The following is a 13888-nucleotide window of genomic DNA, read 5'->3' as shown; positions in this document are numbered from 1 at the left end:
GTTTCACATTGCAGACTGCATGAGCTGATCTTTCTCAACACAATTTAACTTCTTCCTTTTTTCCATTTCTTGTATTGGTTATAAACACACAATGTCTATTTTTGAGCAAGCTTGACAGCACATCTTAATATTTACTATAGGAAATAGAGCAATATTTATAGGCACATGTGCGTGAAGCGAAGGAGAAACAAATTAAATGCTAAAACAAAACGACTGATCTCACAGAACAGAAGACAAGCTCAGTTCTTGGGCTGTGCAACTTCCATTGAGAAACTTTCTTGTCTAAATCTATACAGAGCTATTTCCAGTGTAAGCAATACTGAAGTCGACTCGATAGAGGGCATCTTTCCTCACTTTTAATTAATTTGACTGAACTCAGCAAGTTGTGTGCCTATTGCTCAAATCACACCTCTATTTCTTTGCCTGCTATGTCAAAAAGAAATTCTCCCTAAATTTTGTATCTTAAAAATATCTTGATTCATTAATCTTAACTGGTCTGACATCAATTACAGGCAATTAAAAGATGGACTGTTGAAACCTGAGTTTATTCATACTCAGTCCATAATAAATACTTTATCTCCAGATCAACCAAATAAAACTTAGCCAGTCCAGCCTACAACATGTTTAATGTGCATCATGTTTGTTGCATTTAATAAAATACTGAAGCATACTTATCCAGCAAAAAGTTGAATCAAGGAGCACACATTGCCGTATTTGTAAATATTTGAGCTAGAAAACAGCGTTTTTTGTAGAATTTAAGGAGCAATATACTACTCTGAAATTGTTTTTTGCATATTTTTCACATTATTCATTTTGCAATGTCATTAATGATTAAAAAATCATACCCCTAATTGTTTTGATTTTATGTTCACTTAACTGGAAAATTGCACTCTACATTGTATTGTGAACTATTTTCCCCCGCCCCGCTTTGCATCAAAATGCCTTCTGATAGCTCATGCCATATTACCTTTCATAAATAAATCTGAGCTTTAAATTCAAATTGGAAGCTATGTCTTTAATATATATAACTTTTGCTTTTAATTAATCAAAGGTTATTTTTGATGGCTTCTATGGGTATGAATTTCCTGGAATAAACAGAACATACAGGTAATCCTCAACTTACAACCACAACAGAGCCCAAACTTTCTGCTACTAAATGAGACAGTTGTTAAGTGAGTTTTGCCCCATTTACGACCTTTCTTGGTGCACTTAAGTGAATCGCTGCAGTTGATAAGTTAATAACCTGGTTGTTAAGTGAACCTGTCATCCCCATTGTCTTTGCTTGTCAGAAGGTCACAAAAAGGGACCACATGACCCCAGGACACTACAACGGTTACAAATATGAACCAACTGTCACGCATCTGAATTTTGATCACGTGACTATGGGGATGCTGCAAAGGTCGTAATTATGAAAAACGGTCATAAGTCAAATTTTTTAGTGCTGTTGTAACTTTGAATGGTCACTCAACGAACTGTTGTAAGTTGAGGACTACCTGTAATCCTAAAAATCCAGCTATTCTCTCACAGCAGTCTGTTTCATGTGTAATTGGTAAGCCATGGGCGTAGTACAATCCTATGGCTGGCTATTTAGAAATCAAGCTACGTTCAGTGGAACAAAAGTTGAGACTGTGTCACACACATAAAGTTACGCGACCTGCATACATACTCCCCCTTGTTTCTCTCTGTCTCGTTTATGATGGAATGAAACCATGCGATAAATTTCCAGATCATTTGAATAAGAAAAACTGAGGTTTTTTACAAATCACATTTCATTTAGAATTTAGATGTTAACTCAAAATTAAGTTTTAGTTTGATGTGCTGGTTTTCTAACCAGTTCAGTTAGACAAATTATAGTTTTCTTTAAATGAACCATAGCCTTATTGCAGTTAGTACATATAATGCCAAACATGTTTTAGTATTACGCAAACAAATGTCACCAAATATGAGAGTTATTTCTTTCTACGTAGTTGCACCTGCACATTTGTCAGGTCCCATGATTCATAGTCTTCATCGGTGCATTCGCGGGAAAAAGATGGACGGAAATCTACCTTCACTAGCTCCCAGTCTGACTGATAGCTGATGTGACCAAACACCCTAAAGAGGAAAAAAAATCCGAATAAGATCCCAACTAAAAGACTGGGAGTGAAAAACAAGAATATAACAATAAGGAATACCTTCTGCTATGGATGGCTGTGGTAGATATAGGTAGTTCTCACTACTGAACGCAGTTGGGACCAACAACTCCAACCCTAGGGGGTGTGGTTGTAAGGTGAGCCTTGTTGGCTTACAATGTCAGTTCCGCCTGCAGTCATAATGTCCTATAACTGTGACTTCCTACCAGTTTCCCCATTGACTTTGCTTTGTTGGAAGCATAAGCATATTTATGGAGGTCATAAATGGCAATCACGTGACCACAGGATGTTGCCCCCATTGTAAATGTCTGCTGGTTGCCAAGCACCCAAATGGTGATCACATGACTACAGAAAGCCGCTACTTCAAGGACCACTTATAAATCTCCTTTTCCAGTGCTGACGTAACTATTCTGAGGCAGCCTTCGCAAGCAATGAGAAACCGCTTACTTGCAAGTCAAACAAACCCCTTTTGTTAAAACAGGGCAGGAACCATCTTTGTTCACTTTGGGTAGAGGAAACCAAAAAGTAGGAGTCACAAAGGAAAGTCTTTTCCCCTTCTGACTCAGGGGCATGAACAGTCTCTGTTCACCTCCAGATAGAAAGTCTTTCAAGGATTAAGCCAAGCAGAAACAGTCCCTGTTCATCTCCCAGTGGGGAGACTCAGCTGGCACCTCAAATACAGAGCAAGTGGTCCCGACAAACCTGGTTCTGGTAAAGGAATTCGACTTGATTGATGTACCCTGGAAAAGGAACGGCTGTCTGCGATAACAGGCCACTCCGAAACTCCTACTATTTATTTCCCAGACAGGGGTGGTGGTGGCTGGCTAGCGTTTACGTCTTCTTTTCCCTGAGAGCTGGCTTATAGCCTTCCATTGCTCTCCTCTCCTCTCTACGCATACGCGCATCTGGGACGGGCCCCATCTGTTCCTCCCTCTCACTTATCCCAGGCCCTAAAGACAGCTGCCTCTCCGCCTGGGTGCGGAGAGATGGCTCTGGCTCTGCCTCTGCTTCCTCATTGGATCCTTCCAAAGGCTCCAAAGTTGACCCAGGGTCCCCCTCCACCTCCTCCTCCTTTGACTCTGCTGCTAACACTAATGGAAGCTGATGGACCATGACGGTAAGTTTGAATGAAAGAGCAGTCAGTACATGAAGATGTTATAATTTCAAACTATTTTCATAACCAGGCTGTTCTATATCATACTTTAAATATTAGCAATTAATTGACCCTGCATACCTACATCTCAGCACCTAAGGATAACAGAACTAAAGAAGAGACTGTAGTAATCAACAATGGAAACTATATGCTAGTCAAGGATTTTGCTTTCCTGAACATTTATATTTATTGACTTCACAACACAAAGTATATGTGTTTAGCTTTGAAGTAATGTATATTTAGCTAGATATCCATTTATCTACTATCTATATATCTAAAGCATTCCTTTTACTCTTCTACTGAATCTTGGAAGACTTCACATTATCACAAAAGTATTTCCCATAAGTACTCTCCCATTCAATTGTCATCGATTAAATTGGCTTTGATTTCATTTAAAGACGTCCAACAAAAAAATGAAGAGCTTGGATGTGTTCCTAAAGGACGGATAATTGTTTAACTTAACGTAATGAAACACTTTTAACTGTTGACGTTTAAACTTTTTCCATGCCGTTGGTGGGTCGGCACAAAGGCACTTACGTCATGACTAAAGTCTCATCTCCAGGTTCGCTAAGTAGGCCATCCACATACACAGAAATACTTGTGAAATTATGGGTGCTCCAAGTCTGACCTTCATCTACACTGAATCTGTAATGGAAGTAGTAAAATAATCAGTACCATTTCTTTAAATAATTTAATTATCTCATAGGATTCACAGTCCAAAGTAGTTACAACAGCAGATATTCTACAGCTAACCATTATAGGTAGTTCTCGACTTAGGACCATTTGTTCAGCGACTGTTCCAAAATTACGATGAGGGTTGTTAGGGCCAGTCCTCGGAGATCTGGCTGTTCCAGCAACTCTGTGATTGCAATCTGGGTGTTTTGACAATCTGTTCACATTTACAAGCACCCTGCAATCACATGAACACTACTTGTAGCCTTCACTGTTGCTGGGGTAACTCTCCCATCCTTCTATCCTCCCCCAGACCATGTGCACCTGTGCCATACTGACCACTTGTGCATCCCAGTGCACTCTCTCCAACCTCTCTACGCCTCCGTTGTAACCCCTGACCTACATGCACTCTCCCCAACCCATACAGTGCTTCTTGTATATCCCTCCCCAAACTCTCACATAATCCCTTGCACCCTTGAGCACCCTCCCTGACCCTCGTGGAATCTACTTTGTATCCTCCTAGATCAGGGGTAGGCAACCTTGGCTCTTTTATGACTCATGGACTTCAACTCCCAGAATTCCTGAGCCAGCCATGCTAAGGGGAAAGGGAGAGGTTTCCAACCTGAGCCATTGCTGAAGTTGAAGTCCACGAGTCATAAAAGAGCCAAGGTTGCCTACCCCTGTCCTAGATCCTCTCTCCCATCCTTGAGCATTCCCTCACAGACTATGCCTCTCACACACCCTCCTCAACCCTCACACCCTGCATACCTCTTCACTCTCTCCCCCACCCAGCACCCATTTACCTGTCTGTAGGTGTGGGATTTTTCAATCTCCTGACAGCTTCTCCAATTAATTGTTTGTGAGTAGCTGAAAGGAAGTGGCCTCAACTAACAATAGAATAGGTGGCATCTGGCTCAATAGCAGTAATTGCCAAATGGATCTCGGAATCCTAGTGGACAATCACTTAAATATGAGCCCGCAGTGTGCTGCAGCTGCCAAAAAAGCCAATGCAGTCCTTGGCTGCATTAACAGAGGAATAGAATCAAGATCATGTGAAGTGTTAGTACTGCATTATAATGCTTTGGTAAAATCACACTTGGAATATTACATCCAGTTTTGGTCACCATAATATAAAAAAAGATTTTGAGACTCTTTCTAGAGTCTCAACATCTTTTTTTATATTGTGGTGACCAAAACTGGAGTGCAGAGAAGGGCAAGATGATTAAGGGGCTGGAGGCTAAAACATATGAAGAATAGTTGCAGGAATTGGGTATGCTGAATTTAATGAAAAGAAGAACTGGGGGTGACACGATAACAGTGTTCCATTATTTGATGTGCTGCCCCAAAGAAGAGAGGTCGACCTATTCTCCAAAGCACCTGAAGACAGGACAAGAAGCAATCGATGGAAATTAATCAAGGAGAGAAGCAACCTACAACTAAGATGAAACTTCCTAACTGCATTATAATGCTTTGGTAAGATCACACTTGGAATATTACATCCAGTTTTGGTCACCACAATATAAAAAAAGATGTTGAGACTCTTTCTAGAATCTCAACATCTTTTTTTATATTGTGGTGACCAAAACTGGAGTGCAGAGAAGAGCAAGATGATTAAGGGGCTGGAGGCTAAAACATATGAAGAATAGTTGCAGGAATTGGGTATGCTGAATTTAATGAAAAGAAGAACTGGGGGTGACACGATAACAGTGTTCCATTATTTGATGTGCTGCCCCAAAGAAGAGAGGTCGACCTATTCTCCAAAGCACCTGAAGACAGGACAAGAAGCAATCGATGGAAATTAATCAAGGAGAGAAGCAACCTACAACTAAGATGAAACTTCCTGACAATGAGAACAATTAACCAGTGGAACAGCTTGCCTCAAGAAGTTGTGGGTGCTCCATCAATGGAGGTTTTTAAAAAGAGATTGGACAGCCATTTGCCTGAAATGGTATAGAGTCTCCTGCTTGGGGGGGGGACTGCACTGGAGGACCTTCAGCGTCCCTTCCAACTTTTATTATTCTGTTCTGTTATTCTTTATATGATCACATGTGTCCATCACATCAAGCCCAAAGAAAGTCTGGAATGATATAGGATCTCCTGCCACGGGGTAGAGAATGTGGACTAGAAGAACTCCAAGGTCCCTTCCAGCCCTATTGTTATATGTTCTAGATAGCTATTTGTAGATGCTGAGGGGGTGGGGAAGAATGACCTCCTTACCTATATTTTGTTTCCTGATTTCCATATGTGAATATAACTAACAAACATGGAGCAAATATTAAATTAGTAAATAACTCTCTTAGAGAAAAAACAATTCAGCTGGGATATTTTTAGTACTGAAAATACAGTAGACTAAGGAAAGTTTGCTGTAGAATTACTTGAGTATTTTCAGAGGAATAGATGTATCTTTGATGGCCACAATCACACCACCATGATCCAGATATAAGATATGATGCTCCTCTTCAAAAACCTAACGGCCAGGAAAAGAAAAACAACAAAGTAATTAGGTTTTCAGGAAAACCATATTAGCATATTGGATCAACAACAGACTAAAACTGGAAGAGGGGAAAGGGGATTCATCGGAACAGGGGCGGGGAGGCAGACCGAAATCTGGGAAAAACTGGAGTTACAACAGAATGGGGGTGGGTGGGAAATAACAATGGAGATTAAGAAATGATATTCTTCTCATGAAAATTGCAACATCAAATATTTTGGGTCATGAAAATAGTGAAAGACACAGCACAGATGATGGGAAAGTATGTAAAGGTGAAAGATAATATGACATTTATAAAAATCCCAAGTGATAGTGTGAAAATACATTCATCTAAAACAGGGGTGTCAAACTCGCAATGTCACGTGACGTGTTGCGATGTATCACTTTTTTTCCATTGCCAGCAATGGGGTGGGCGCGTTTTTGGCATGACGCATCTGGCCTGCGGGCCGGCAGTTTGACACCCCTTATCTAAAACATCATTCAAAAAAAAAAGTTATGCCCTAATTAAAAAATAATGGATCGCTATGCTTTCCCAAGGCTATAGTCCTCCGCATATTTCTTGAAAGCGAAAGAAATTAATTTTGTGTAAATATGCTTAGACCTAGACTGCAATTAACTAAATGTTTAAAAATTGATTATGTCATCAAGCCTCTACGAGAAAAATCTCAGTAGTAATAAAATATAGATGATAAAATATATCATATCCTTAATCTTAGTTGATGATGTATACAAAAGCAGATTCTACTGGGCACAGATGATTGCTAATAAACAATAACCCACTCATTCTTTCTGTCTTTAGAGTTGATTTGGACTAGCTTGGTCATATTAGGATTTGACACATGAGGCCTGAAAGATTTATTGAAAAGCTTTTTTCTCTCTATATTTTTTTTCCACTGAATCAGAACATGCTTATGGGTTGCAAAATTGCATTATTTTATCGTATTTATTTGTTTGTTTGTATCCCACAAATAAATATAAAAAGATGGAGAATGAACCAAACCCATCACACTGAGTTTTATATACAAGTTATTCACTTCACTTCCATACCTGTCTCCATGTTTTGCCACAGTCTGATGTAATATACATTTCTTCCTTGTATTCCACAAGCTGGGCACCCAGATTTCCTGAAAATAAAAGTATAATAAGCAGAGTTTAAACTATTGAAAATGCTTGCTGTAGTTACTTTTACAAAGGCTCCTATTCTCCACCCTTATAGCTAAAAAAAAACCTGTCTACGTGCAGGGAAAAAGAGAATCCCTAGGGCAGTTTCTACTTTAGAAGAAGACTGTCCTAAAGCCACAATTGGCCCAATGATAACCCTCACCAAAGAATGATGTGGGACTTGTTCTTGATGGCACTGATGACAGCTAGCCCCTAACAGCAGGGTTACATATTGATGTTTTTATTTTATGGTATTTACTGTATCCTTTATCCTTGTCCTCCATTTTTATCCAACAACTTAAAAGGCAGGACATATAAAGATATTTCACTTTAATCTAACAGCAATACAGCCATACTACATAAATTAAATTAAGTGATGCTACCTTTCCAAGAAAGCATGCAAATTTCATGGCTGGGTAGTGACAAACCCTAACATAACCACATTTTGAGAAGTTCCCACGTTCTATGCTTACGTGATCTGCCACATTGTAAGTACCCAAGAAAACAGGCATCACCAATACTCTCACTAGACTCAACATTGTGTTATAGTGCATACCAGGACTTATTCTACTGTGATTTTTTTCTGTCATCAGAATCTTCAACACCATCAAAACTATCAGGAATTACTAGTTCTCTTTATTCTGATATGGCTCAGATATCCTCTAAGGTACCTAGATCAAAACTACCTTGCAACTTGCTTTCAAGTGATTCGCTGTTTTATGTTCCTTCTGCTTCAGCCACCTATTCCTTAATTTCATTTTTAACGTAACACTCATTAGTTGTAAAAACTGCTTCTCTTTATTTTCCTGATCTGATTTCATTCCTTGGTATTTGAATCAATTTTGTCATTCCCCCTTCTTCTCCAGACCCAGCAGAAAAAAGGTCCAACTCCTTTCTCATATTCTTCACAACAGCTGTCACTCTGAAATGACTAAACGCTGCTGAACTTGGAGACACACAGCCAGAGGTCTTCTCTAGGGTCTAGGATCACTTGGCATAGCTGGCTTGCCCTGCTGTCTCACCCTGACCGACTCAACACAGACAACTTGCCACCGGACAACTCGCCATGGGACAATTCAATGCAGGATAACTCAAGAGAGGAACAAGTAAAATTGCAGTGGGCTTTGTCTTGCTTTAAGTTTAAACCTTCTCAAGTTAGAAGACCTCAAGACTAGGGTAAGCTGCAATTCTACTTGTCCCTCTATTGAGTTATCCCGGGGCGAGGTGTTATGTCCGGGGGCGAGGTGTTCCGAGGCGAGTCAGCCACCTTAAGACAGCCTCGGTGAGTTGGCCGGGGTGAGTTGTCCCATTCTGCTTCTTCTACGTATTCCATCTATCTCTGGTGAGATGGCAGAAGTGACCATGAGCTGCAGCTCACTTTATCAGATGAACATCATGGCTAGACTGATGTAGGATTTAAACTGCGGTGAAGTGGGAAAGAGGAGAGAAAGAGAAGGTGGCTATATAGATGCAGTTTACATGTGTGAGAGAGTGCAATTAACAATTAACAATTATAATGTGTTAAAAACCTTATTGTGCTTGTTGCAATCTGAGATTGTCTGAAACCTTTTCATGTGAGTTCAACTATTTCTCGTTCAGTGGTTCTGTTTTCCAAAGGCTTTTGAGATCTGCTATGGAGTGCTCTAGGAGGTTGAGATGCTCAGACATTACTTTGACCTTATTTTGAGTCCTAATGTCAAACTTGTGACCGTTAATTTTTTTTACACAAAGTTTGTCTTGTTTGTGCTATGAGTAATCCAGAGCAACATTGCTGGCATGTATCACATTAGAACATCATGCAAAGGTGGTTCTAATCTTGGGTGTGTACTTGTTAGGGCCTATGACAGTGCTGTAATGTAGATGGTTCATATGTTGATATTACTATTCTGTGTTTTTCTTGTTGCTTATGATAATTTATTGCAGGTTGGATGGTTGTCTGCACATTAGTTCAGTCTGCCACCCAATGCTTGAGAAAGTATGGTGTTATTATCCAGTATGGATTGTAGCTTATTAATAATGTTTGAGGGGTTTGAACTGTAAGCTGCAGGTGATAAGTGGTCTGTTTCTATGGTCTATCTTTTAATAGATCTTTCTTGAAATCTGATCTAGCTCTATTGATTTGTCTATTTAAGTGGGGAATTCAATCTCCTGATTGCTGGTTTAATTCTATCAGTTGAACATTTGTCTCAAGTGAGCCAGAACAAATGCAGCTGAAGTATATAGCCTGGCTATAGATGATGGATCTGGTACTCTGTTCTGGAAGCTGGAAGCAAATAGGTATGCAAGGCAATTTATACATTTCCTGTACACTGCAGCATTTGTATGTCAGATATTTAGTTTTTAAGTGCACTAGGAAGTGGATGTGTTTGGAAGATAGGTCTAGGCCAGGGGTAGGCAATCTTGGCTCTTTTATGACTCGTGGACTTCAACATAGCTGACTCAGGAATTCTGGGAGTTGAAGTCCACAAGTCATAAAAGAGCCAAGGTTGCCTACCCCTGGCCTAGGCTATGGCAGCTTTCATTTGTGCTGACTGCCAGACGACATTCCACTAGGGTTTTTTTTTTATTATTCAGCTCCAAAATACCAAGCAGCTTTTCCCCTTACACATAGTCATTCATAGTTTTCCATTCTTATTCATGAAACAATGTGGACTTGGATGTGTTGTTAAGGTTGCACATAGTGAACATCTGTGCTAGGTGCAAGGTGAAGTAACTGGTTTCAATGACTCATCTGTAGAACCAGTAATATTTCTAAGGACACATGAAGTCAGAAACAATACTGTGTTCTACAGGGAGAAAATGTGTGTATCTAATATGAAGGCCTAAATGCTAGAATTAATCTGTACATTTAAAATGCAACCTGCAGCTTATAAACCACACATATCCTTGTACTGAGCATGCATTTAACAATTACTTCTTGCTAAGCTTTCATGTTCCGATGTTCCCATGCAGACGAAACAATTTATACTTGCTTTGCTGACAAGGAACTAAGTGTAGGGATTTAGTTTAGATAAAATCAGTTCTCACAGAAAAGGGAGGGCACAGATAGGCAGTAAAAATCATTCAAGAGGATTCTGAGATGAATAAACTTGGAAATGGAGGTGATGACTGGCAGTTTAAATGCCTAATATGATTCTAATTCTAGCGGCTGCTGAAGGTATACTGTTGGTTTCATTCCAGAGAAAGAAAGAGTAGTGAATCTAAATTGGATTGGGCAGTAAGTGTACAGTTCAGAAAAACATTCTCACTTGTGCTTTTTAAACACTGTCTTATCAGCAAGCTTATATGTCTGTTGCTGGCTGGGAGTGGGTGCAAGCGACTTATTAGAACAACTTGTGACCTTCAGATTCCCCATTGATTTTGCTTGTGAGAAGCTGGCAGAAAAGGTTGCAAATGGCAATCATATGAGGTGGGACGCTGCAACCATCGTAAGTACAAGCACTCAGATTGCAATCATGTGACTGCATCAATTAGAAAAGGGGTCTTCAAACTTGGCCCTTTTATGACTTGTGGACTTCAACTCCCAGAATTCCTCAGCCAGGCACGCTGGCTGAGGAATTCTGGGAGTTGAAGTCCACAAGTCATAAAGGGGCCAAGTTTGAAGACCCCTGAATTAGAACTTTGAGGACTGGCCATAAGTACTACTTGTTCAGCACCTTTGTAACTTTGAGTGGTTTCTGAAGAAGCGGTCATTAAACAGGATTACCTGTAGCTGTGAAATATAACACAGAATGTGGCTGATTTTGCCCCTATTTCTTCTTTAATCAGTCCAATTTCCATCTCAAATGACCCCCTTCTTATCCTCAGTTTAACTCCTATGCAGTTGGAATGACACTTTGTCCCTTTAGCTCCTAAATGAGAGAGGAAGGTCAAGAAGCTTCATAAAGTGTCTGGAGCCCTCTGACTTTGCTAGAGGCTCTTTCAGAAGGCAACGTCCTGAACATATTATCTGAGGAAGAGAGGGGAATACAGTATTTCAGATACCACTAGTTGGCTTCCTCAAATGTTCCATTTCTATCTATTATACATAGCTTTTATTGTTGGTGCTTTTCCTTGCTAGGTAAACAAAATTTAGAGATCATACATTTCTGACACACGTCAGAAATAATATTATGGTGATTGCATCTGGTATAGCAGTATCTACAGAAAAAGGTAAAGACAAAAAGAGAGACGGAAAACTGTTCCTGGTTATTTCCCTCTGTGGATTAGATTTCACACCCAAACAGAAACAAGCAGATAGGATGGAATTGAAACCAGTAGCTATTAGAGATAGGCAATTTTAAACAAAATTGCATCATTATGTATCATTATGTAGACTGAAAAACACCAGAAGAAAAATACTAAGTTATCTCTTTTTTTTACCTGCCCCCATTATGAGTCCTGGTGCTGTATCCTTAGTATGAACCATCCCTGACACATATGGATTATCTGGCCAGCGCAGATGAAGATGAAGATGGCAATCAGGCTACAAAGTTAACAAAGAAAAAACACTGTTTTTAGCAGAGTAGGTGGAATACTTTTAATTTCTGAAACAGCCACACCAAGATTAAACAGAAGATGACAATTTATTCTTACTATTCATGTAATAATAACATTATACCATTGCACCAGCATAAAATATTACCACAGGGTACAGGTAGTCCTCCAGATATGACTGTAACAGAGCCTGCCACTTATGGGGAATTTGAAGGTTGCAACCATCGCATCCTGGCAACCGTTAGGTGAAATGTGTCATGTAACAACCCTGCATCCCTGCTCTCCCCAATGAAATGTAAAACAAATGTGTGGGTTGTTAAGTAGAGTGTGGGATGCCTCCTGAGGAGGGGAGGCCATAGGAGGCCTAGTATAGGTGCAGGCCTCCTGTCCTGGCCCTCTCAATGACTCCTCCATCCCTGAAATGTCCCATGTTCCACTTCCCTTGCCTTGGGTCCCAACAGGCCTTTCCCCACTCCCACTGGGTCCTGTCAGGCCTCAGGTCTCATTCCCATCCCACCAAGCAAAACAACTTTCTCCTTACTTACCTTTCTGAATGCTGGGATGACTTTCTTTTTTGCATGGCACAATTCCAAAAGTGGTTGCTGTTTGGTCCTGCCCACAAAAGGGAAACCCCATTCGAGTTGCTGCTGCACGGCCTGGGGACAACCTACTCCATTTTGCTGCTTTAACAAGCTCTGTGTAGTGCTGTAGAAGCTTTCTGCAGCATTCAGAAAATTCTGCAGCACTGTGCAACCTCTCTAAGGCAGCAGAATGAAGCAGCTTGTCTGGCAGCTGCCATTTTGCCCCCTGCCACAAATGGGTGAGACATATTCAGGTTGCTGTCGCACAGCCCGGAGACAATCGACTTTGTTCTGATACCTTAACAAGGTCTGCACAGTGCTGCAGAAGCTTTTTCCATCATTTAGAACAGAGGTCCCCAACCTTTTGGGCACCAGGGACCGGTTCCGTGGAGAGAGGTTTTTCCATGGACTGGAGGGGGCGTGGTTTTGTGTGCTGACTGCATCCCACGGATGGGGCTTTCCTTGTTTGTGAGGACCGGTTGCTGGCATGATGCAGACCGGTACTGGTCCATGGACTGGGGGTTGGGGACCCCTGATTTAGAAGCTTCTGTAGCACTGTGCAGACCTCTCTGAGGCAGCAAAATGAAGTAATTTCTTTGGCAGTTACCATTTTGTTCTTTCCCAGAAGCAAGCAGGACAAAATGGTGGCCACATTTGGATTGCTGGCCCCAGGCCCCAAGAACACATGACCTACCCTCCTTGTACAATGTGAGGACTGGAGAGCTTCAGAAGGTAAGTGTGGGGAGGAGACCCAAGTACTGCAGGGTTCTGGTGGGATGGGATGGGGGAGAGGCAGGAGGGGGCTGCAGTGATCCGGAGGTGGACCATAAAGGTGAATAACCACAGGCCGGCTGCAGCCATCATAACTTTGAACGGGTCATATGTAGCTTTTGAAGGGGTGTCTAATTTTGAATGTTCATTAAACGGCTTGTTGTACTTCAAGGATTACCTGTATATCATCAGTATGTTTAAATTCTGTATGACATCTTAATATAATACATACCGGTAGTTCTAACTTACAGAATAGCTCCTTTAAACAACCATTTAGTTATGATTGTATTAACCCACCCATCCCCCCACCCCAATTTTCTGACCAATCCTTGCATTTATAATTGTCACAGCATCCTGTGATCAATGCTATTCAGCTGCTCTGCAACTGGTGCATATCCACGTGATCACCATTTGTATGCTTTTTCAATTGGAATGTGGAAGTAAAAGCATT

At 40.7% G+C, this 13888-nt stretch overlaps 1 protein-coding gene across 1 annotated transcript in view; it reads right to left on the bottom strand.

Moving 5' to 3' along the window:
* The window catches only part of SORCS2 (sortilin related VPS10 domain containing receptor 2), a gene marked incomplete at its 5' end in the record, with an annotated part of 106657 nt that overhangs the window by 34071 nt on the left and 58698 nt on the right, over nucleotides 1–13888 (bottom strand). The window contains 5 exons of the mRNA XM_083358328.1: nucleotides 1974–2094; nucleotides 3823–3930; nucleotides 6333–6424; nucleotides 7496–7572; nucleotides 11972–12074. Of these exons, the coding sequence (XP_083214454.1) occupies nucleotides 1974–2094; nucleotides 3823–3930; nucleotides 6333–6424; nucleotides 7496–7572; nucleotides 11972–12074 (501 nt within the window). The remainder of the gene's footprint in view (nucleotides 1–1973; nucleotides 2095–3822; nucleotides 3931–6332; nucleotides 6425–7495; nucleotides 7573–11971; nucleotides 12075–13888) is intronic.

This window comes from Vipera ursinii (assembly GCF_947247035.1).
Source record: "Vipera ursinii genome assembly, chromosome: 3".
In the NCBI taxonomy this organism is placed as follows: domain Eukaryota; kingdom Metazoa; phylum Chordata; class Lepidosauria; order Squamata; family Viperidae; genus Vipera; species Vipera ursinii.
Note: the sequence above shows the minus strand (reverse complement) of the source record. Positions and strands in the feature narration are given on the sequence as shown.